Source organism: Phacochoerus africanus, chromosome 5, assembly GCF_016906955.1.
Source record: "Phacochoerus africanus isolate WHEZ1 chromosome 5, ROS_Pafr_v1, whole genome shotgun sequence".
NCBI lineage: Eukaryota > Metazoa > Chordata > Mammalia > Artiodactyla > Suidae > Phacochoerus > Phacochoerus africanus.
In genome coordinates, this window is record NC_062548.1 from 50,256,951 (window position 1) to 50,283,249 (window position 26,299).

A 26,299-nucleotide genomic window follows, 5' to 3' on the forward strand; every position below is an offset into this window, starting at 1 on the left:
ATCTATCTATCTATCTATCTATCTATCATCTATCTATCTATCTACATATGTAAACAAGGCTACTGGGACAAAGTTCATATCAGTGATTACCAAATCTGGGTGATTTTCACCCCCCTGGATACATTTGGCAGTGATAGCCATGCTTGTGTTCAGGAGCAGAGAGTCGGTACTGGAATCTAGTGAGCGGAAGCCAGGCATGCTGATAGATGCTCTGCAATGCCTGTAACAGCCCCCACAACACAGAATTATCTGACGCAAAGTACCAATAGTGCTGAGGTTGAGAAACCCTGAGAGAAGTATTCCATTCCTTGGTGTGTTTGAATGCCATTCCTTGGTATGTTCCTTGGTATATGTTCCATTATATAGATATACCATATTTTGTTGAGCATGCAACTGTTGATGGCCATCGGGCAGTTTTCAGTGTTTGGCTATTAGCAATAATGCTGTTGTGAACATTTGTGTGCAAGTTTTGGCATAACTGTATGATATCATTTATTTTGGGCAAATAGCTGGAAGAGAAATACCTAAAGGGACATCAAAATTTTTAAGAAAACTTGTAAATCATCTATACTTTATTTTTTTTTTCTTCTCTTTTAGGGCCACACCTGCAGCATAGGGAGGTTCGCAGGCTAGGGGTTGAATAGGAGCTACAACTGCCAGCCTACACCACAGCCACAGCAATGCAGGATCCCCAACCAACTGAGTGAGGAGAGGGATTGAACCCCCATCCTCATGGATCCTACTTGGGTTCATTAACGAATGAACCATGAAGGGAACTCCCAATACTTTAATTTTTTTTTAATTATAAAAATTTATTTATTTTTATTTTTATTTTATTTTTTAAAATTATTTATTATTATTTTTTCCCCACTGTACAGCAAGGGGGTCAGGTTATCCTTACAGGTATACATTACAATTACATTTTTCCCCCAGCCTTTCTTCTGTTGCAACATGAGTATCTAGACAAAGTTCTCAATGCTATTCAGCAGGATCTCCTTGTAAATCTATTCTAAGTTGCGTCTGATAAGCCCAAGCTCCCGATCCCTCCCACTCCCTCCCCCTCCCATCAGGCAGCCACAAGTCTCTTCTCCAAGTCCATGATTTTCTTTTCTGAGGAGATGTTCATTTGTGCTGGATATTAGATTCCAGTTATAAGTGATATCATATGGTATTTGTCTTTGTCTTTCTGGCTCATTTCACTCAGGATGAGATTCTCTAGCTCCATCCATGTTGCTGCAAATGGCATTATGTCATTCTTTTTTATGGCTGAGTAGTATTCCATTGTGTATATATACCACCTCTTCCGAATCCAATCATCTGTCAATGGACATTTGGGTTGTTTCCATGTCTTGGCTATTGTGAATAGTGCTGCAAGGAACATGCGGGTGCACATGTCTCTTTTAAGTAGAGTTTTGTCTGGATAGATGCCCAAGAGTGGGATTGCGGGGTCATATGGAAGTTCTATGGATGGATTTCTAAGGTATCTCCAAACTGTTCTCCATAGTGGCTGTACCAGTTGACATTCCCACCAACAGTGCAGGAGGGTTCCCTTTTCTCCACAGCCCCTCCAGCACTTGTTATTTGTGGATTTATTAATGATGGCCATTCTGACTGGTGTGAGGTGGTATCTCATGGTAGTTTTGATTTGCATTTCTCTTATAACCAGCGATGTTGAGCATTTTTTCATGTGTTTGTTGGCCATCTGGATATCTTCTTTGGAGAAATGTCTATTCAGGTCTTTTGCCCATTTTTCCATTGATTGATTGGTTTTTTTGCTGTTGGGTTGTATAAGTTGTTTATATATTCTAGAGATTAAGCCCTTGTCGGTTGCATCATTTGAAACTATTTTCTCCCATTCTGTAAGTTGTCTTTTTGTTTTCTTTTGGGTTTCCTTTGCTGTGCAAAAGCTTTTCAGCCATTTTGAGTTTATTTTTGTGCATGGTGTGAGGGTGTGTTCTAGTTTCATTGCTTTGCATGCAGCTGTCCAGGTTTCCCAGCAATGCTTGCTGAATAGACTTTCTTTTTCCCATTTTATGTTCTTGCCTCCCTTGTCAAAGATTAATTGACCATAGGTGTCAGGGCTTATTTCCGGGTTCTCTATTCTGTTCCATTGGTCTGTCTGTCTGTTTTGATACCAGTACCACACTGTTTTGATGACTGTGGCTTTGTAGTATTTCTTGAAGTCTGGGAGAGTTATGCCCCCTGCTTGGTTTTTGTTTCTCAGGATTACTTTGGCAATTCTGGGTCTTTTGTGGTTCCATATAAATGTTTGGATTGTTTGTTCTAGTTCTGTGAAAAATGTCATGGGTAATTTGATAGGGATTGCATTGAATCTGTAGATTGCTTTGGTTAGTATGGCCATTTTTACAATATTGATTTTTCCAATCCAGGAACATGGAATCTCTTTCCATTTCTTTCCATCTTCTTTGATTTCTTTGATTAAAGTTTTATAGTTCTCGGCATATAGGTCCTTTACCTCCTTGGTCAGGTGTATTCCGAGGTATTTGATTTTGTGAGGTGCCATTTTAAAAGGTATTGTATTTTTGTATTCCTTTTCTAATATTTCATTGCTGGTATACAGAAATGCAACTGACTTCTGAATCTTAATCTTATATCCTGCTACTTTGCTGAATTTATTAATCAGTTCAAGGAGTTTTTGGGTTGAGTCCTTAGGGTTTTGTATGTATAGTATCATGTTGTCTGCATACAGTGACAGTTTGATCTCTTCTCTTCCTATGTGGATGCCTTTTCTTTCTTTTGTTTGTCTAATTGCTGTGGCTAGGACTTCCAAAACTATGTTGAAGAGCAGTGGTGAGAGTGGGCATCCCTGTCTTGTTCCAGATTTGAGTGAGAAGGCTTTCAGTTTTTCCCCATTGAGTATTATATTTGCTGTGGGTTTGTCATAAATGGCTTTGATTATGTTCAGGAATGTTCCCTCTATACCCACTTTGGCGAGGGTCTTGATCATGAATGGATGTTGGACTTTGTCAAATGATTTTTCTGCGTCTATTGAGATGATCATATGATTTTTGACTTTTTTTTTGTTAATGTGGTGTATGATGCTGATTGATTTGCGTATGTTGAACCATCCTTGTGAACCTGGGATGAACCCAACCTGGTCATGGTGTATAATTTTTTTGATATGTTGTTGGATTCGGTTGGCTAAGATTTTGTTGAGAATTTTTGCATCTATATTCATCAATGATATTGGGCGATAGTTTTCTTTTTTGGTGGTATCTCTGTCTGGTTTTGGAATGAGGGTGATGGTGGCATCATAGAATGTCTTTGGGAGTATTCCTTCTTCTTCAACCTTTTGAAAGAGTTTAAGGAGGATGGGCACCAATTCCTCTTTATATGTTTGATAAAATTCACCTGTGAAGCCATCTGGTCCTGGACTTTTATTTGTAGGGAGTGTTTTTATGACCTCTTCAATTTCATTTCTAGTGATTGGTCTGTTCAGTTGGTCTGTTTCTACTTGATTCAGTTTTGACAGGCTGTAAGATTCTAGAAGAATTGTTATCTTTATCATTATGAGAATCCTCATCAAAATAGGTGAGGCAGAAGCTGATCAATCTGAAAGGAGAAATACACAAATTCACAGTTATTGTAGGAAATAAGGACTCATCATTCAATAAATGATAGAATAGGTAGGCAGAAAATCATGTGAATCATCATGACTTCAAAAAGTCAGGTGAACACTTACAATTTCAAAAACCAACTGGAGATTACAAATTAAAGTACCACTATGGTGTAATTTTTGACTTTTTTTTATTACCATCTGAATGGCAAGTGCAGTTTAGCCAGATCTAGAGCTACATGGCATATAGAAGGGTTTCTTTAGCATGTACCATCAGAATGAACAGAGGGCTAATATGGGAACAGTGGTATAGTACATTTGGGATAAGGTAATTTTATATTTTTGAATTTTTAAGGAATTTGACTAGGAACCCTGAGATTGCAGGTTAGATCCCTGGCTTTGCTCAGTGGGTTAAGGATCCAGCATTGCCGTGAGCTGTGGTATAGGTTGCAGACATGGCTCAGATCCTGAGTTGCTGTGGCTCTGGTGCAGGCTGGCAGCTACAGCTCCGATTTGACCCCTAGCCTGGGAACCTCCATATGCCCCGGGAGTGGCCCTAGAAATGGCAAAAAAAAAAAAAAAAAAAAAAACAATAAATAAATAAATAAAATTAAAAAATAAAAGGGCTCAAGGCATACAAAAAAACAGCAATGTATAGCTGATTCAAAGAAGCAAAATAGGAGTTCCCATTGTGGCTCAGTGGAAAAGAACCCAACTAGTATCCATGAGGATGTGGGTTTGATCTCTGGCCTCACTAATTAGCTTAAGAATCTGGTGTTGCTATGAGCTGTGGTGGGGGTTACAGATGTGGCTTGTACCTGGTACTGCTGTGGCTGTGGCATAAGCCGGTAGTTATATCCCAATTTGACCCCTAGCCCAGGAATTTCAATATGCTACACCTGAAGCCCTTAAAAAGAAGAAGCAGCAAAATAAATCAACAGAACATGTACCTGAGGAAGCCCAGATGTAAAAATTACTAGACAAAGACTTAAAAACAAATATTTCAAAGATGCTCCAAGAGCTAAAGGAAGACATGGACAAAAATAGCAAAATAATATGTAGAAAATAATGTCAATAGAGGTTAAATTATTTTCAAAAACACCAAAAAGTAATTTTGAAACGGGGATTAAAATGGTGCAATAGGACTGGAGCTCAACTTCTCTCCCCAAAACAACAAATTTCACAACTAAAGGCTGCACACTCTTCACTCAAATGGACCGGAAACCTTAAAAAAGATATCCTACTCCAGAAGACAAAGAGAAGGCCACATCAAGAGTTATGAGGGGCGATTTCATGATATAAACAACCCCATACCTCCCAGGTGGGAAGCCCCACAGACTGGAAACTAACTGGTTCACAGAGACTCACCTACAGGAGGGAGAGTTCTGAGCCCCACATCAAACCCTCATGTGCTGGGATCTGGCACTGGGAGAAAGAGCCCCTGGAGCATCTGGCATTGATGGCCAGGGGGCTTGTGTGCAGGAGCTCCACGGGACTGGGGGAAACAGAGACCCCATTCTTAAAAGGCACACATGGACTTTCACCCGCACTGGGTCCCAGGGCAAAGCAAAGTCTCCATAGGAATCCGGGCCACACCTGATTGCAGTTCTTGGAGGACATCCTGGGAAAACAGGGGTGAATGTGGCTTGTTGTGAGGGAAGGACATTGGAAGCAAAGCTCTCAGGAATATTCAGCACCATGCCTTTCTCTGGAGGGGGCCATTTTGGGAAATCCTAGCCCCACCTGTCAGTCAGCCTGAGAAGCCCCAGGGCAAACAACAATCCAGGTGGGATCACAGCCCCTGCCCCTCAGTAAACAGGCTACTAAAACCCCTGGCACACAGCTGCCTCTAATCCCATCCAGAAGCCCCACCCACCAGAGGGGATAGAATCAGCTCCACCTACCAGTGGGCAGGCATCAGCCCCTCCCATCAGGAAGCCTACAGCGAGCCCCCCATACCAACTTCAGCCACAAGGGGGGCAGCCACCAGAAGTACGAGAGGCTACAACTCAATTATATGTAAAAAGGTCACCACACCAAAAACCTATAAAAATGAAAAGACAGAGGACAATAACGCAGACGAGGGAGAAAGGAAAAACCCCAGAAAATCAGCTAAGTGATGAGGAGAGTCTCTTTCTGGGACAACGTTAACCACACCAACATCCATATCATGGGGTGCCCAAAGGAGAAGAGAGAGAGAAGGGGACAGAAAAAATATTCCAAGAGATAATAGCCAAAAACTTCCCTCACATGGGAAAGGAACCACCCACTCAAATCCAGGAAGCACAACGAGTACCATATAAAATAAATCCAAGGAGGAACACCCCGAGACACATATTCATCAAACTGACCAAAATTAAAGACAAAGAGAAAATTTTGAAAGCAGCTAGGGAAAAGAAACACATAACATACAAGGGAATCCCAGTAAGGTTATCAGCAGATTTTTCACCTGAAACTCAGCAGGCCAGAAGGGAGTGGTGTGATATACTTCACGGGATGAAAGGAAAAAATCCTCCAACCAAGATGACTCTACCCAGCAAGGCTCTCATTCAGATTTGAAGGAGAAATAAAAAACTTCACAGATAATGTGAGAGAATTCAGCAACATTAAACCAGCCTTACAACAAATACTAAAGGAACTTCTCTAGGCAGAAAAGAAAAGACAGCAACAGGAAACAAAAATTCCACAAATGACAAGGCTCACCAGTAAAGGTATATATATACAGTAAAGATATGAAATCATCCATGCACAATTATACCACCAAAATCAGAAATCATGAGAAGAGGTGGGTACAAATGCAGAACCCTGGAGATGAACTTGCAATTAATAGAACAACTTAAAACATTCTCATATTCTTACAGATTCTTATAGCAACACTTCAGAATAACTGCAAACCAAAAATCTACAATTGATACACAAAGAAAAATCAACTCAAATACAACACGAAAGATAGTCATCAAACCAGAAGAGGAGAGAACAAGAGAAGAAGGAAAGAAAAATGAGCAACAACAACAAATCCAAAGCAATTAATCAAATGGCAAGAAGAACATACATATCAATAAGTACCTTAAGTGTTCATGGAATAAACGCCCCAACCAAAAGACATAGACTGGCTGAATGGATACAAAAACAAGACCCATACATATGCTGTCTTCAAGAGACTGACTTCACTTCTAGGGACATGTACAAATTGAAAGTCAGAGGATGGAAGTAAATATTTCCTGCAAACAGGGAGCAAAAGAAAGCTGCAGTAGCAATTCTTGTACCAGACAAAATAGACTTTAAAATGAAGAAAATTTTAAGGGACAAAGAAGGTCATTACATGATGATCAAAGGATCCATCCAAGAAGATGATACAACAATTTTAATTATCTACTCTCCCAACGTAGGTTCATCACAATATATAAGGCAACTGCTAACAACTTTAAAAGGACAAATCAACAATAACACAATCATAGTTGGGGATTTTAACACCCCACTTACAGCAATGGACAGATCAACCAGACAGAAAATCAATAAGGAAACACAGGCCCTGAAGGATGCATTAAACCAGATGGACTTCATAGATATTTATAGGACATTCCATCCAAAAGCAACAGAATGCACATTCTTCTCAAGTGCACATGGAACATTCTCTAAGATTGATCACATCCTGGGCTACAAATCCAACCTCAGTAACTTTAAGAAAATAGAAATCATATCAAGCATCTTGTCTGACCACACTGCTATGACTGGAAATCAACAACAAGAAAAAAATCTGCAAAAAACACAAACCCGTGGAGACTCAACAACGTGCTACTAAACAACCAATGGATCACTGAAGAAATCAAAGAGGAAATTAAAAAATACCTACAAGCAAATGACAACAAAGATATGACTCTCCAAAACCTATGGAATGCACCAAAAGCTGTTCTAAGAGGAGAGTTTAGAGCAATACAAGCTCACCTCAGGAAACAAGAAAAATCTCAAATAAATGAGCTAACTTTACATCTAAAGCAGCTTGAGACAGAAGAACAGACAAGACCTAAAGTTAGTAGAAGGAAAGAAATCATAAAGATCAGAGCAGAAATCCATGAACTAGAAAAAACAAAAACCATAGAAAAGATCAATGAAACGAAAAGCTGGTTCTTTGAAAAGATCAACAACATTGATAAAACCTAAGCCAGACTTATCAAGAAAAAAAGAGAGAGGACTCAAATCAATACAATTAGAAATGAAAAAGGAGAAGTAACAATGGACATCACAGAAATACAAAAGATCATAAGAGACTACTATATGCAACTCTACGCCAATAAAACGGAAAACCTAGAAGAAATGGACAAATTCTTAGAAAAGTACAATCTTCCAAGACTAAACCAAGATGAAATAGAAATGATGAATGGACACATCACAAGAACTGAAATGGAAACAGGGATTAAAACACTTCCAACAAACAAACGTCCAGGACCAGATGGCTTCACAGGCAAATTCTATCAAACATTTAGAGAAGTGCTAACACCTCTCCTTCTGAAACTATTTCAAAAAATTGCAGAGGAAGGGATACTCCTAAACTCATTCAACGAAGCCACCATCACCCTGACACCAAAACCAGACAAAGATACCACAAAAAAAAGAAAACTACAGTCTAATTTCACTGATAAACATCAATGCAAAAATCCTCAACAAAATACTAGCAAACCACATCCAACAATACATTACAAGGATTGTACATCAGGATCAAGTGGGATTTATCCCAGGGATGCAAGAGTTCTTCAATATCCGCAAATCCATAAGTGTGATACACCATATTAACAAACTGAAGAACAAAAACCATAAGATCCTCTCAATTGACATGGAAAAAGCCTTTGAAAAAATCCGACACTCATTTCTGACAAAAACACTTCAGAAAGGGGGCAGAGTGGGAACCTACCTCAACATAATAAAGGCCATATATGACAAACCCACAGCCAACATCATTCTCAATGGTGAAAAGCTCAAAGAATTCCTGCTGAGATAAGGAACAAGACAAGGATGTCCGCTCTCACCACGACTCTTCAACAGAATTTTGGAAGTCCTAGCCATGGAAATCAGAGAAGTAAAAGAAATCAAAGGAATCCAAATTGGAAAAGAAGAAGTAAAACTATCACTGTATGCAGATGACATGATACTACACCTAGAGAATCCTAAAGACTCTACCAGAAAACTCTTAGAGCTCATCCATGAATTTGGCAAAGTTGCCGGATACAAAATTAATATGCAGAAATCAACAGCGTTTCCATACACTAACAATGAAAGACCAGAAAGAGAAACTAGGGAAGCAGTCCCATTTACCATCACATCCAAAAGAATAAAATACCTAGGAGTAAACCTACCTAAAGAGACAAAAGACCTGTACTCTGAAAACTATAAGACACTGATGAAAGAAATCAAAGAGGACACAAACAGATGGAAAAATATACCACACTTGTGGATTGGAAGAGTTAATATTATCAAAATGAGTATACTACCTAAGGCAATATACAGATTCAATGCAATCCCTATCAAATTACCAAGGACATTTTTCACAGAACTCGAACAAAATATTTTAAAGTATTTCTGGAAGCACAAAAGACACAGAATAGCCAAAGACACCCTGAAAAAGAAACATGGAGCTTGAGGAATCAGGCTCCCAGACTTCAAACTATACTACAAAGCAACAATCATCAAAACCATATGGTACTGGCACAAAGACAGAAATATAGATCAGTGGAACAGGATAGAATGCCAAGAATTCAACCCACACACCTACAGCCAACTCATCTATGACAAAAGAGGCAAAGATATACAATGGAGAAAGGACAGCTTGTTCAATAAGTGGTGCTGGGAAAACTGGACAGCCATATGGAAAAGAATGAAATTAGAACACTCCCTAACACCATACACAAAAATAAACTCCAAATGGAATAAAGACCTAGATATAAGACCAGATATTATAAACCTCTTAGAGGAAAACATAGGCCAAACACTCTCTGACATAAACGACAGCAACATCTTCTCAGATCCACCTCTTAGAGTACTGACAATTAAAACAAAAATAAACAAATGGGACCTACTCAAACGTCAAAGTTTCTGCACAGCAAAGGAAACCCTCAACAAAACAAAAAGACAACCCACAAAGACAAAAGAATGGGATAAAATCTTTGCAAGTGAATCAACTGACAAGGGATTCATCTCCACAATTTATAAACACCTTGTGCAACTCCATACCAAAAAAACAAACCCCATCAAAAAATGGGCAGATCTAAACAGACAGTTCTCCAAAGAAGACATACAGATGGCCAAAAAACACATGAAAAGATGTTCAACATCACTTATGATTAGAGAAATGCACATCAAATCCACTATGAGGTATAACCAGCCAGAATGGCCATCATCCAAAAGTCTACAAACAGTAAATGCTGGAGAGGGGGTGGAGAAAAAGGAACCCTAGTACACCACTGGTGGGATTATAAGTTGGTGCAACCACTGTGGAAAACAGGATGGAGATTCCGCAGAAAACTAAACATAAAACTACCTTTTGGTCCAGCAATCCCACTTGTGGGCATCTATCCAGAGAAAACCATGCCTCGCAAGGACACATATACTCTGATGTTCACTGCAGCACTATTTGCAATAGCCAAGACATGGAAACAACCTAAATGTCCATCGACAGAGGAGTGGATCCAGAAGATGTGGTATATATACACAATGGAATGTTACTCAGCCATTAAAAGGAATGAAATACTGGAATTTTTAGCAACATGGATGGACCTAGAAACGATCATGCTAAGTGAATTCAGCCATACAATGAGACACCAACATCCAATGCTTTCACTGACATGTGGAATCTGAAAAAAGGACAGACGGAACTTTGTAGAACAGATGCTGACTCACAGACATTGAAAAACTTAAAGTCTCTGGAGGAGACAGTTTGGGGGGTGGGGGGATGTGCTTGGGTTATGGGATGGAAATCCTGTGAAATTAGATTGTGATGATCATTGTACAACTACAGATGGGATAAATTCATTTGAGTAAAAAAATAAACAAAATATTAAAAAATTAAAAAAAGAAATGTTGAAGCTGAAAAGTCCAACAACTGAAATGAAAAGTATCTCAAAAGGAGTCCAAAGCAGATTTGTGCAAGCAGAATAATCAGTGCACATAAAGAAAGAACAAATGAAACGATCAAGTCTAAGAGAAAAAAGCAAGAATGAATAAAAATGAACAGAGCCTAAGACACTTGTGAAATATCATCAAGTAGACCAACATAGGCATTGTGGGAATGTCAGCAGGGCAAGAGAGAGAGAAAGGAGCAAAATGAATAATTCCTGAAAACTTCCCAAATTTAAAGAACTGAAATGGCTATAAATGAATCTATAAATCCAAGAAGCTCAAAAACACCAAGTTGAAGAAACTCAAAAAGCTCACACTGAGATGCATTCTCATCAAAATATTGAAAGGCAAAGATGGAGAGAATCTTAAAAGGAGCAAGAGGGAAGTGGCTGACTCATCCCATACAAGGGATTCCCAAAGAGATGACCTGTCAATTTCTCATCAGAAACGCTGAAGGCCAGAAGTCAGTGGGTTGATACAACCAATACGCTTAAGGGAGGGGGGGGGATGTCAATGGACAACTTTTGTTTTGTCTTTTTGTCTTTTTGCCTTTTCTAAGGCCACTCTGGTGGCATATGGACGTTCCCAGGCTAGGGGTCTTAATCGGAGCAGTAGCCGCTGGCCTACACCAGAGCCACAGCAACTCGGGATCCAAATTGCATCTGCAACCTACACCACCACTCATGGCAATGCTTAACCCACTGAGCAAGGCCAGGGATTGAACCAGCAACCTCGTGGTTCCTAGTCGGATTCGTTAACCACTGAGCCACGATGGGAAATCCTCAATGGACAACTTCATATCCAATGAAACTATCCATCAAAAATGAGGGAGAAATGACATTCCAAGCTTTTGAAAAGGTGAGGGTGTTTACTAAGACTAGACCTTCCCCTTAGGAAATGTTAAAGGGAGCCCCTCAGGCTGAAATAAAAGGAAGATAGTAACCTGAAGCCACATAAAGAAATTTAGGGTAAAAGTAAATGCATAGGCAATTGTGAAATCTACTATTACTGTAATTTTGCTTGTAGCCTGATTTTCTATATTCTAGAGATTTAAAATACAAATGCATTAAAGGACTTCCTGTCGTGGCTCAGTAGTTAACGAATCTGACTAGGAACCGTGAGGTTGTGGGTTTGATTCTTGGCCTCGCTGAGTGGGTTAAGGATCCAGCATTGCCATGGACTGTGGTGTAGGTTGCAGAAGCAGATCAGATCTGGCGTGGCTGTGGCTGTGGCACAGGCCAGGGGCTACATCACAGATTTGACTCCTAGCCTGGGAACCTCCATATGCCATGGGTGCAGCCCTAGAAAAAGACAAAAAGCAAGCAAACAAAAAACAATTAAAAAGCAAATGCATTAGAAATTATTCATCTATTATTATTGGGCACATAATATACAATGATGTAATCTGTGGTATGAATAACAGAAAGTAAGGATGGAGCTGTATACTAGAGTTTTGTATGTTACTGAAGTTAAACTCTTATCAATTCAAATTCAATTTTTATAGCTTTGAGATATTAAATGAAACTCCCATGGTAACCACCAAGAAAATATCTATAGGCTATATATATATACAGAATTGAGAAGAGAAGCAAAACAATTCACTACAGAATGTCAACTAAAAATAAGGTAGTAATGCAGAAAAAAAGAAGGACAAAATAACAATAGGCATACAGAAAACATTGGTTTTCTGCAAAATGACAGAAGTAAATCTCCCCTTATCAGTAATTACTTTAAGTAGAAGTGGGTTGAACTTTTTAATAAAAAATACACAGACTGGCAGAATAAATAAAAGTTCATGATCCAACTATGTACTATCTATCAGAGACTCACAATACTTCTAAAGACAAATTCGAACATAAAAGGATAGAAAAAAATAGTTCACATAAATAGCTATTTGAATAGGGCTGAAGTGGCCATACTAATATTAAACAAAATAGATTTTTAAAATCTTATGAGGAGGAGCTCCTTGGTGGCCTAGTGGTTAAGAATCTGGCATTGCTGCCACTGTGGCTCCACTCATTTTCAACCATGTGTGTGGACCTAGAGAGTATTATGCTTAGTAAGACAAGTCAGAGAAAGAAAGATGCTCTATGTTGTCACTTATATGTGGATCTAAAAAAAAAAGTATATAACAAAACAGAAACAGATTCACAGATACAGAAAATAAGCCAGTGGTTACTGGTGGGGAGAGGAAAGAGAAGAAGGGCAAGATAGGGGGAAGGGATTAAGAGATATGAACTACGATGTGTATAAAATAGAGAAACAACAGGGATATACTGTACAACACAGGGACTATAGCCATTATTTTGTAATAACGGTTCTTTCAAAACATAAGCAAAATTGATAAACTAGACTGACAAAATAAAAAAAGAGAAGACACAACTAACTAAAGTCAGAATAATGGTGGAAGTGTTACTATAAACCTTACAGGGGTGAAAAGGAATTATCAAAGGATACCATGAACAATGATAAGCTGAAAAATTAGATGACCATTAGAAAAATGGACAAACTTCTTGAAATACAAATGCTCTAAACCAACTCACAAAGAAATAGAAAACCTCAACAGACATATAAAAAGTATAAAGATCAAATCACTAGTCCAAAACCTTCCAACAAAGAAAAGTCCAGGAACAGGTGGCTTTACCAGAGAATTCTACTAAACATTTCAAGAAAAATTAATATGCATTCTTCTCAGAGCTCCCACTGTGGCTCAGCAGGCTGAGAACCCGACATAGTGTCCATGAGGATGTAGGTTCGATCCCTGGCCTCACTCAGTTAAGGATCTAGCATTGCCACAAGCTGTGGCATATGTCACAGATGTGGCTTCAATCCAGCATTGCTGTGGTTGTGGTGTAGGCTGGCAGCTGCAGCTCCAATTGGACCCCAGCCTGAGAATTTCCATACATGCAGTTGTAACAAAAACAAACAAACAAAATCAATCTTTTGCAAACTCTTCCAAAACACTGAAGAGGAGAGAATACTTCCTAACTAATTTTATGAGTCCAACATTAATTTACATGAAAATGAGAAAAAGATACCACAAAAAATAAAATCACAGATACATAGCCTTCATGAAGATAGATGCAAAAATCCTCAACAAAATATCAGTAAATTGTATCCAGTAGCATTTTTATATAGCTATTTACTATGACCAAATAGCAATGCAAGAGTGGTTCAACATAAGAATATCAGTCAATGTAATATGTCACTTAACAGTACGAGGGGAAAAAAAACACATGATTACCTCAGTTGATGTAGAAAAGGCACTTGACAAAAATCCAAACACTGTTTCTTGATTTAAAAAAAATCACAGAAATCTGGGAATTCCTCAACATCGTAAACATATTTATAAAAACTTCACAGTTAACATTATCATCAATGATGGGGGACTGAAATCTGTCCCCCCAGAATAAAGAACAAAGGCAAGAATGCCCACTTCCTCTGCTGTTATTTAACATTCTACTGGAAGTTCTAACCAGAACTACTGGTCTGCATCCCAAATAGAAAGAGCCCAAACTATCTCTTTTGCAAATGAAATCATCTAATACAGAGAGTATCCCAAAGAATCCACAAGAAAGCTATTAGAACTAATAAATCCAATCAAGTTGCAGAACACACGGTTTGTCTCTTTGTTGTTAGGGCCACACCCACTGCATAGGGAAGTTTCTGGATCAGAAATTGAACACCAAATCCTTCAATCTACTCTGCTAGCTAGGGATCAAATCCATGCCTCTGCAGCAACCAGAAACACTGCAGATGGATTCATAACACATTGCACCACAGCAGGAACTCCAAACTGGCACATGCACACTGTGGTATATGAAATGACAGGCCAATGAGGACCTGCTGTATAGCACAGGGAAATCTATCCAATATTCTGTGGTACACCATATGGAAAAAGAATCTGAAAAAGATTGGATGTGTGTACAAATATAACTGAATTACTCGGTCGTACAGCAGAAATGATCACAACAGGAAATCAACTATGATTCAGTAACACTTTTAAAAATGAAAAAAGAAGGTGCAAAGTATACACAAAAATCAGATGTGTTTCGATACACATCTGCTACATTTGCACTGTTATTCCAGGAACTATGAAAAGATGTTCAATTGTGTCATGGGCCATTTTCCATAAACAGTGAAGTAATTGTAATTATTGTGGCTCTTTTCATCTATAAACAGTGGCTTACACCAATAATTTCTAAATGTTTTATCCTTTTAACTTCTAGGACAATCCATGTATTTTTTTCTCTTTCATTAGGTAGTGAGTCTTAAAACTATGTGGCACTCCAGGCCTTTCTCAGCATCTATTTCCAGAGAACCCCACTGTGACAATGTTGGATGACTGAATTGTATGATGTTTTCAAGGCACCCAGTTATGACATTCTTCAACATCCCTAATCCTACTGGCTTCCAAATGTCTTTCCTTGCATTCCCTCCAATTTATAACTGGTTGAGAGCTATCAAGCTACATCACAAAAAAGAACTTATTGAATAAGGGATCATATTAACAAAGGGTGAATGTCAAATCTACCAAAAAGCAAGTATGTGTTTCATTTTTTTTAAAGCAAGCTTTGGTCATAAATTTAAGGTAATGTAGACCTTAATTATATCTGGTTTTATTGATTTAGAAAATACTAATACTATCAAAATATTCCTGTGGGTGAAAACTTTATTGTACAAGGAGGGTTTTTTATTTTACTCTAAGGAGTGCATGTACAACTTTGATGGAACCCAATAGCTTCAAGCTTGTTTGGTGCGATTGACCTCTTGGGATATTTATTTATTTATTTATTTATTTACTTTTTTGAGCCTAGGGGTCTATTTGGAGCTATAGCTGCCAGCCTACACCATATAGCCATAGCCACGCCAGATCCGAGAAGTATCTGCAACCTACACCACAGCTCACGGCAACACTTAACCCACTGAGTGAGGCCAGGGATCGAACCCAAAACCTCATGGTTCCTAGTTGGATTCATTTCCGCTGTGCCACAACAGGAATTCCAACCTCTTGGGATATATAGACATGGCCCTTTGAGTCAATTAATGCCATAGTTCTTGGTCTGGCTGATTCTGTCTTCAAGAACGGAGAACCCACCTTTACTAAGAGAAGGAACATTTTTTAAAATTCCATTTTTGCTTGTCTATATTGTTTTTATCTATATTGTTTTGATAGAGTTGGTTTAGAGTGTTCCATCAATTTTCTTTCTTTTACGTCTTTTAGAGTTGCACCTGTGGCATATAGAGTTTCCCAGGCTAGGGGTCTAATCGGAGCTGCAGCTGCTGGCCTACACCACAGCCACAGCAACATGGGATCTGAGCCACATCTGTGACCTACACAACAGCTCACAGCAACTCCAGATCCTTAACCCACCGAGTGAGGCCAGGGATCGACCCCACATCCTCATGGATGCTAGTCTAGGTTCCCCACTGAGCTTCCCTGGGAACTCCATAGTGTTCTGTCAATTTTCTATTGCACAGCTAGCAATCCCACTCTGGGGCATATATCCTGACCAAATGTTCCTTGAAAAAGATACATGCACCTGTATGTTCTCTATTGGTTTTAAATGTATCATTTGTATAGATGTTTTGGCTGTTCCTCTGGGGATGGCATCTTACATAGCTTATTGTAGTTCTGTGGTGTGGGCACTGGAACACAGGAAGTGGAGGTAGCTTACCCTTCCCACTTGATAATTTGCTTTAAATAGTGCAACTATATACACTGAAAACCTTCTCAGACAAGGTAGTAATTTTTGCTTCAATCTGCAAATACAAGTTAGGAACTCAAGGCCAGAAGGATATTTGTATTTTATTTACTCACACTTTTACTCTTTGTTTTCCTTTCTTTTTCAGAATATGAGTTTCCTTTTCCTATCATTTCACGACTGATTGAAGGACTGCTTTAGCCACTCTTAACTAGGTTTCTGGTCTTCTTTTGAGCTCAGGCTCCTGAATCAGTCACAATGTGGCTCTGGGATGCACAGGGGGCACAGACTGTGGGAGGTTCTAGAACTCAAACAGAAGGGTCTGAACTTGACCCAAGAGACATACCCCAAGGTGTGAGAGCTCCTGAAACAGGACAGGGTTTTATGCAAGCTGCGTTTCATAGTGATCATCTTTATCTATGTAAATTCATATTGTGGATAATTGTTCCTCTGGGAGACCAACTGGAAAGATTTTAATAATTTCAGTAAATATTGAAGCTGTAAGCCCAGATGGAGCTGGGGAAAAACACAGCAACATGTTGAGACAATCTAAAGGGAAGAATCCAAAATGTTATAGGTGTTTGATTTTGAAAAAGAAGCAGGAGGCATTTCTGGCCCCTAGTCTCATCTCTAGGAAAAGTTGTGTTAGACCCAATCCAGGCTAATTACTTGTTCTCTCCTCATTGTGAAAAGTGTATGGAAAGAAGGGCACACAAAGTCCTTTTCAGGAACTGAAGGCATCAGGTTATTAGCCAAATCCCCTTTGATTAAAAGATGTACATGCTCTTTGTCCTCAATGTGGGATGAACACTGAACATTTACAAACTAGCAGAAAGGAGGTCTTTATTGCTTTATTGTCCAATCAAGTCCTGAAAAAGACTGAGAGGGCAGGCAGGGTTTTGAACTAAGTGCTGGAAAAATGGCCTTGGCCTTTTCTTCCTGGAAGGGTACCACTCGACATTGACTGCCAGGTTGAACGACACAAGAAAGCACGGACACTGAAGTGAGAGGCTCCCTTGGAGCATAAAGTCCATGACTCTGACTTTTCACTTGCGTGTCTGGAAACTGTGCCTCTGCAAGCACAGAGCCAGCTGCTGCTTGCAGCACTCAGGTCAGCCACCATATGTGAAGGATGCTGTGTGTGGACCCTGGGGGAGGGGGGAGTCTCTGACATCATTTGAGGGACCCTATGCCCCACACCAAGGTCCACATAGCATTTTGCGAGCAGAAATGGGGAAAGAGGAGATACTTCAATGGGCTGCAGATGTCAGCACAAACATGCAAAGCAGAAGCATATTTATTTGATTTTTTTTTTCTAATCATCAAATCTCTGAAGTGTAAAGGTTAACATTAAAATTCTTAAAAGGTTCTGGTCATAATAAACAGTGATATTTTTAAACTGAGATTTGCATTACCATGTATTTGCAGTTATAGTGTTGTTTTAAATTTGTATCATAATGGGAGTTCCCCTCGTGGCTCAGTGGTTAATGAATCCGACTAGGAACCATGAGGTTGCAGGTTCAATCCCTGGCCTTGCTCAGTGGGTTGAGGATCCTGCATTGGTTGCCATGAGCTGTGGTGTAGGCTCAGATCCTGCATTGCTGTGGCTCTGGTGGAGGCCGGCAGCCACAGCTCCAATTCGATCCCTACCCTGGGAACCTCCATATGCCACAGGAGCAGCCCAAGAAATGGCAAAAAGACCAAAAAATAAAATAAAATAAAATAAAATAAAATAAAATTGTATCATAATATATTTAGATGGAACACAGGGTCTATGAGTAAATATACAGTGAGAACTTATTAATTTCTTTGAAATAAAGTTTAAAAGTATATTATGTAGGAGGATTCTAGAAAGATAGCAGAGGAGGAAGCACTAGGAATTGGTCTCCCCACCTAGAAAACATTTACACTGGCAGAATCTGTCTAATGCAACTAACTAGGAACTCTGGAGTCTATTGAAGGCTTGCAGCCTCTAGGGGAAGACTCCCACAATACATTGTGGTTAATTTGGGTCAATTTCAGCTCCTAGCACAGTAGCAAGTACCCATCTCCTACTCCCCTGCTCAGGGCAGACAGCAGTTTACATGTTTCCTGAGCAGTTGGAACGCAGCTTGCAGGAGCCATGGTGGGCAAAAAGGACCCTGTTCTCCAAATATTGGAAATCTCTGCTGAGTGCTGATTGCTGCTTCTTATCACAGAGTGCAGACAAAGAGACAGGCAGTGACTGTGGTTGTTCCCCTCACCTCATGGTGGAAAGCCCCTCTCTCTCTGGCTGAAGTGACATCCATGAGATTTAGAGGGATGGTGCCTTTTCCTCCTCTTTGTTCTACTCTTCCCCTTTGGCGAGACAGACATTGAAGACTAGGAGAGTAAAAAGCAATTACATATATGAGGAAAATACGAAAGTCACTACACAACCCCAAGATAAGGTATGGACTCAGGAAAGACTTGAAGAGACCTTATATTTACCCTCAAGCTGCTGTCCCCAGCACAGAGACAGACTAAAAGGTTCTAACACACACACACACACACACACACACACACACACTCTGGGGAAGGGGGAGGATCTGATTCCCAGAGTTACCACATTACTTGATTTAAATATCCACTTTTCAACCAAAAAAAAAAAAAAACACCATGCATGCAAACAAAACAAAACAAAACCAGATATATATGACTCATGCAAAGGAAAATAATAAACCCACAGACACTGTCCCTTGGAAAGATGTAATGACAGATCTTCTAGACAAATACTTGAAAACAGTTATCTTAAAGATGTTCAAAAAACTAAAAGGTACAGAGAAAGTCAAGAAAGTAACATACGCATAAAATGTACATGTAAATAAGATAGAAAACCTGAAAAAGAAATCAGGAACTGAAAAGTACCATCATTAAAATTTAAAACTTACTGGAAGGATTCAAAGGTGATTTTGAGCAGGCAGATGAAAGCATCGGTGAATTCAAAAATAAGGGAATGGAAATTATCTGGTCTGAGGAAGAGACAGAAAAAAAGAGAGATTATAGAAAAGCAAGGAAAGCCTACGAGATCTGTGAGATACCATAAAGCTGCCCAATATATTCCTCCTGGTGGGAGTCCCAGAAGAAGAAATAAAGGGACAAAGATTAGTTGAAGACATAATAGCTGAAAACTTGCAAAATTTGATGAAAGACATCATCATAACCATCCAAGAAACAAGTAATTGCATGTAGAATGAACTTAAAGAGATCCCCACTGGAACACAGCATGCTCAACCTGTCAAAAGGCCAAGAGAGAAAGAGTATTTTGAAAGCATCGAGAGAGAAGGGACTGAGCACATCCAAGGAGTCCTTAGTAAGATTATCAGCAGACTTCGCATCAGAAACTTCAGAGGCCAGAAGGCAGTGAGCTAGTATAATCAAAGCATAAAAAAAGAAGAGAAAAGAAAAAGGAAAAACCGTCAACCAAGAATCCTTCTTTCAGGCAAAACTGTTCTTCAAAAATGAGGGAGAGATTAAGACATTCTGAAATAAACAAAAGCTCAGGGAACTCAATACTTAACTGCAAGAAATGCTACAGGGAGTCATGCCGTTTGACTTGAAAGAATACTAGGCAGCAACCTAAAGCCATAGGAGGAAATAAAGATCTTAGGAAAGGAAAATAAGTGAACAATTATAAACGCTAGCATCCTTGTAACGATGGTGTGGAATGATGATGTGGAACTTCACTTTTTTGTTTCCGACAGGATTTGAGACTAGGATGCTTTAAACAAAGTATTAGTCTAAAAGGCAGTATGATTGTAACTTTGGTTGGTAACCCCACATGCACTCTTCTACATAACTGAAGACACTAATGCAGTAAACATCATACCATTTTATATGTTTAGCATATTATCTATAAAGATACAATTTTGTAACTTCAACAACTAAAAGGGGTGGAGACAGAGTCATTAAAGGAGCAAAAATTTTGTTTGTTCCTGAAGTTAAACTGGAATAAATTCATCTTAGAACTTAAAAATGGCAAATGTAATTTGTGCAAAAGTCACAAGCAAAATATCTAAAGAATATATAGAAAAGGAAATGAGGGGAAAAAAGTAAGTATTTCCTCACCAAAAAAAAAAAAAAAAAATCCACTTAGGTGTCCCGTCATGGCGCAGCAGAAACAAATCTGAATAGGAACCATGAGGTTGCGGGTTCGATCCCTGGCCTTGCTCAGTGGGTTAAGGATCCAGCATTGCCATGAGCTGTGGTGTAAGTCACAGATGCAGCTCGGATCTTGCATTGCTGTAGCTATGGCATAGGCCAGCAGCTACAGCTCCGATTAGAACCCTAGCCTGGGAACATCCATATGCCATGGGTGTAGCCCTCAAAAGACTAACAAAATCAAAAACCCAACTAAACACCAAAGAAAGCAGTAATGCAGAAAAAGAGGGACAAAAAACTATAAGGCATATAAAAAACCAATAGCAAAATGACAGAAGTAAATCCCTAATAGTAATCACCTTACATTAAGTGGATTAAACTTTCTAACCAAAAGTCAGAATTGGCAGAAGGATTTTTTTTTAAAGTATATGATCCAACTACGGACTGTCTACAAGAAACTCACTTTAGATCTAAACACAAATAGGTTAAAAGCAAAAAGAAGGGAAAAGCTCTTTTATGCAAATAGTAACCAAAGAGAAGAGAGATGGCAATACTAAAGGAGTCCGTGAATTTTCCAGGAGTCATCTGAATTCCAAAGATTTTTTTTCCCTCTTTAATCATGTTCTTTTAAGGCATTGTGTACTCTGCAATTTTCATGGGACATTGTTAACAATGGATGTGTCACTTCTTGCACATTATCTACTCTGCATGCTCACGATAAATCTCTTCTATCAAATGATTCAAGTATAAAGAGACTTTCAAGAAGAGTACATTAAGCTTTGAAGTTAGTCAATTCCATTGTTCATGGGTTATAGCAGTGGGAGAAAATGGATGTACCCATATATTTCCTACTGACTGACTTATCATCAGCCATAGTTAAAAAGTAATACCAGGAACCTCCCTCCAGTAGAGGGAAGGGAAGGGATGGGCTGAGTGACCATATCTATAAAATGGCCTTTCTGAAGAGCAGACTACAAAATCAAGTCTGAGGGCCTTTTCTTTTTATTGAAAGCGCTGCCTCTTAGTGCATGACTCACTGAAGAGTCAAACAAGGACAGAACCATGCTGCATTTCCCTGAGAGTGCACAATAGGGGATCCTCACAGTTTGGGGGAATATTGGCAAGACCCTGGAGTAAGACTCTAGAGATCATTAATATAACCCTTATATTATTTTTTTAGTGAAGAACTAAATCCTAAAGTACTTCAAGAGGCCTACATGATGGAAAAAATTATGTTTGCTGTTCACACAGCTTAAACCATGAATTAGGTTGTAGAGAGGTTCATTACAACAATGGCTACATTTGGAAAAGGTTTGTGTAATGCCACTGAGTCAGACACCTCTGAATTTGTTTATTCGGACTCACTGGAACCTGTTTTCTTAGCTCATTAAGAGGGTAGTTATTAGTTGACCCTTGTCTGTCCTCTAAAGCTCAGTCAAATAAATGTCCAATTTTGTAAATTCTGCTAATTTAATGGTATGATTTGATTGGGTTTAGCAGGATGAATATATAGAATTTACTGGACTGTTCTAAAAATTCCTCATTTTGTTTCATTTTGTGAAATGATATCTGCTTTGTAATTTTGCAACATTTACTTATACTTTATTTTTTATTTATTTTTTTATTTTCCCACTGTACAGCAAGGGGATCAAGTTATCCTTACATGTATACATTACAATTACATTTTTTTCCCCATCCTTTGTTCTGTTGCAACATGAGTATCTAGACAAAATTCTCAATGCTATTCAGCAGGATCTCCTTGTAAATCTATTCTAAGTAAACTTATACTTTAAAACAATTGTTTCTTGAGTCCCCCAAAGAGTCTTCTTACAAACCATCTCCAACTTGAAAGAAAAAAATGTGTTTTAATGGACAAGAAAACTAGACTTTGATTTTTCACATAAGGTAAGAAAAAACAAAACAAAAATCAGAAGCACACTTGCCATGCTCATTCCCATGTGCCCAAGAGGAAAATGAAAATAAAGACCACGTCAAGACAACAGATGCTACTATGGGATCTGTCATTCATGATTTGGAATTGTATCTTCAGCTAAGTGAGGGCAAAATCCTCTCTCTCTCAGCAGCCTATAAATAATTCACTTTTTTGTCAAAAGACTCTCCTTTAAGAAATGCCAAAAGTTGATTCCAATGAGAAAAGGAAATACAACTCATGATAAAATGGAGGAGAAAATACACATCGATGATTTATCTTGTCATATTTTATGTCTAGATAGCGAGTGTATCAAGGAGGTGCATGCTCAACAATGAATAAAGACAGGCGGATGAAAACAGAGACAGCTGGTTGTGGAAGCACAAAACTGTGACTCTTAGATGCTCCTAGAAAGCTGCCAAAGGGAGTTCCTGTTGGGGGTGAGTGGAAATGAGTCTGACCACTATCCATGAGGACATGGGTTTGATCCCATTGGCTTTGGCTTTGGGAGGCTGGCAGCTCTATCTCTGATTCAACCTCTAACCTGGGAACCTCCACCTTCTGCAGGTGTGGCCCTAAAAGAAGAAAAGCTGCACAGAACCAACTTGTCCAATGAGTTCCACACACTTCCAAAGTGGAAGAGAAGAGAATGAATCTCTCCATATATTTAATTAGGATCTCAAAGGAGTCTCGGTTTTTCATTGCTATTCTATGATATATATCAAACATCATTTGTTATGAATATACATGAAACTAGATTTGATCTGAATGAAAGGAGAAAAAGAGGTTTTGGGGGTTGGGGGGGGTTGGTTCTCTTTTGTTTTTATTTTTGTTTTTGTTTTGGCCACACCCACAACATGTGTAAACTCCTGGGCCAGGGATAAAACCACTGCCACAGCAGTGACCTAAGGCACTGCAGTGACAGTGCCAGCTTCTTAACCCACTGCACCATAAGAGAATTCCAAAAAAGTGTTTTGTATTAAGGTAAATTTATTTTATTACCAGAGTAATATAACATGCCTCCTTCAAAATGCAAGGTATATGTTCCTTATCAAAGGAAGAAGGAAAGACTGTTCAGTATTTAAATGTGAAGGAAGGCCTATGACAAGCATACTGTAAGCCACTGGCTAATGAGTGTCATTTTACATTATCTTTATATTTTCTCCAGGTAACTTTTTCTTCTTTCTTTGAAATAAGGTAAAAGGATCCTAAAAGGTAGAGTAAATCTCAAGAAATATCACTGGGAAAACTTGTAGAGTTGAACCTTCCATGCTAGAGAAATGGAAGATTCTTCTCAAAGTCATGGTGTCTGGAATTCAGAACTAAATACTGTAATTAAGTGAGGAACTGGGGTTCTAGTACTGCTTCATGGTAATTGAATATCTGCAGTACATGAATTCAATCTTCCTAAATGGTGTGTTATTATCCAAATATGCATGTTATAACCAATTTTTAAATTTTGCAGTAACTATACCCTTTGCTTGCTTCAAACCATGTTACAAATACAATTCTTCTTTGAGAGAGAGGAATATGATTTTACAATCCAGCAGCTCCTCCTCATTAAAAAAAAAATTGAGAGGCTCCAGGACCTGGGGAGGGGACAGTAGCCCACAGGCAGAGCCCCAGCCCCAATCCATGGTGCCCAAGCCGCCCTCCCCGCCCCTAAAACCCCTCTTTTTGTCTCAACTCAGTGATATGCAACCGAGCTGACTGCGGCTTGGGGAGGCTGAAGTACAGCAGAGGCCACCGAATGATCCCCGGAGCTTGGGCTCCCAGCCTCCTGCGCCCTCTGCCCCCCCTGCCCCACCCAAACCCAGACCCCTCCTTTCCTGTCCCCGGTTCTTCACACCTGAACTTTGGGGGAGCCCAGGCCGCCAAACGTTCTGCTGAACTCTGGCCCTGGCCATGCACCAGGCCCCGGGGGAGGAGAGGGAGGTAGGCAGGGAAGGGGAAGTAGGCAGGGAGGCGGAGTGAGCCAGCCTGGGTGGGGGTCGGGGGAGAGTTGTGGCCGGACACCTACCGGCTCGCAGAGTCGCCCTAGCCGCTGTTGCGGCAGGGTGGGGCGGGAGAGCTGCGCTCCTCTCTGGGCACAGCCTCCGCTGTGCGCTCCGCTCCAACCGCGCCACAGGCGGTGCCTGGGGACCAGGCCAGAGTCATGCTGCCACAGCCGGCCGGAGGCGGGGTGAGCCTGCAGCAGCTGCCCCTCCTCCCTCTCCCATGGCTCAAATTAAAAAACAACAAAAGGCACCTAATCACCCGCGGGAAGCAGGGCGCCGCTGGCGGAGGGCGCAGCCTGAGGCGCCCGGACTCAGCAGGCCGCACACATGGCTGGGCGCAGGCTGGGCAGGGTTGGGATGCAGGGCCGGGCTTCGGGGAACAAGGTCCTGCCACTGGTTCTCCCTCGGCTCCCACTCCGGCTCCTGCTCTCACCACCTCCACCACCGCCTCGGCAGCTGCCTCTACATCCCGGCTCAGGCGCCTCTGCAACACCCTTCTCTGCTGCCCCCACAGATCCCGCCTCTGCCACAGCAGCCGCCACCACGCACGCCTCTGAGGATCCCGCCTCTGCCACGGCAGCAGCCGCCCTAACCGCCTCTGCCGCCGCCGCCTCTGCGGTGCCTGCCTCTGCCACTGCCGCCACGCCCGCCTCTGCCGCCGCCTCCACCACCTCTGCCGTGCCCGCCTCTGCCGCGCCCGCCTCTGCCTCGCCCACCTCTGCTGCCTCAGCTGCGCCGCCTCTGCCAGCACCACCACCTCTGCTGCCTAGCCAGCAGGGGCAGGAGCTTTGAATGGCTGCCAGGGGTACTGCCGGCAAAACCTGGACTGGACTCGACACTCCCTCCCGCCCCAGTTCCCCTCTCTCCTCCCTTCTCCCTCCTCCCTCCGCCTCCCTCTCAATGCAGCCCTGGCCTCTTGGAAGCGCAGGCTCTGAGGCTGGAGCTGCAGCCACTGCACCTCCAGCTCTTGGCACTCTGAGGTGGTCGGCCCTGGCTCAGCTCCCCTGCGTGCTCTGTCTTCCTCTTTTTCCGCAACTTCACAAAAATAAATAAATGGGAAAAAAATTAAGTTGGTCTAAAAGCTGTTTTCCATAAGTGTTCTACAGATGAGCATTCAATTCATATAACTGAACTTCCAAAAAAAATAGACAACACACATTTTTATGAAAAAGGCCAAGTGACCAGACCTACCCATCTCACTCTCTCCTACTGTGCACACAAACCAGGCTTAAGTACAGCTGGAGTACCAATCAGCAGAGGGTTGAGAGAATCCTGGGGAATTAAAGCCCATAGCTTGGGGGGAAAAAAATGGAGTTCCTGCCGAGGCTCAGCAGAAACGAATCTGACTAGCATCTGTGAGGACACAGGTTCAATCCCTGGCCTCACTCAGTGTGTTCAGGAGCTGGAATTGCTGTGAGTTGGGGCGTAGGCTGGTGGCTACACCTCAGATTCAACCCCTAGGAATCTGGAAACCTCCATAGGTCGTGGGTACAAAGCCTTTCAAGGACTTTCAGGAAGCAGGGAAGGAGGAGAGAGATGATATACACAAAAGGGGAAGCAGGGGCCATGAACAAAGGAGTATAAATTCGCTTACTGGGTCCCCACCTGTATTTAAATGAAAGGGCCAGGTAGGGTTTACTTGGTGGAGAGCTGGTGGGTAGTTTAGCGCTGGAAGCTGCCTGGAGAAGCACAGGCCAGGTAAGCAGCAGTGAGCTGACCCAGCCTGGATGTAGGGCGGAGTTACACCCGGGCATCCTGAAGGCCTGTGCATTCCAACCTGAAAAGGGATGGAAAAGTGATGGAGGAGTTCCCATAGTGGCTCAGCAGAATCAAACCTGACTAGCATCCATGAGGACAGAGG

General features: G+C 40.7%; 1 protein-coding gene across 1 annotated transcript; it reads right to left on the bottom strand.

Moving 5' to 3' along the window:
- Positions 1–3,459: 3,459 nt before the first annotated feature.
- Positions 3,460–26,192, bottom strand: LOC125128432 (uncharacterized). The gene is made up of 3 exons (XM_047782785.1): positions 26,157–26,192; positions 24,462–25,204; positions 3,460–3,573 (listed from the first exon to the last, which is right to left on the bottom strand). The coding sequence occupies exons 1-2, from the start codon at positions 26,190–26,192 to the stop codon at positions 24,479–24,481; spliced, it is 762 nt and encodes a 253-aa protein (XP_047638741.1). The 3' UTR covers positions 3,460–3,573; positions 24,462–24,478.
- Positions 26,193–26,299: the final 107 nt, after the last annotated feature.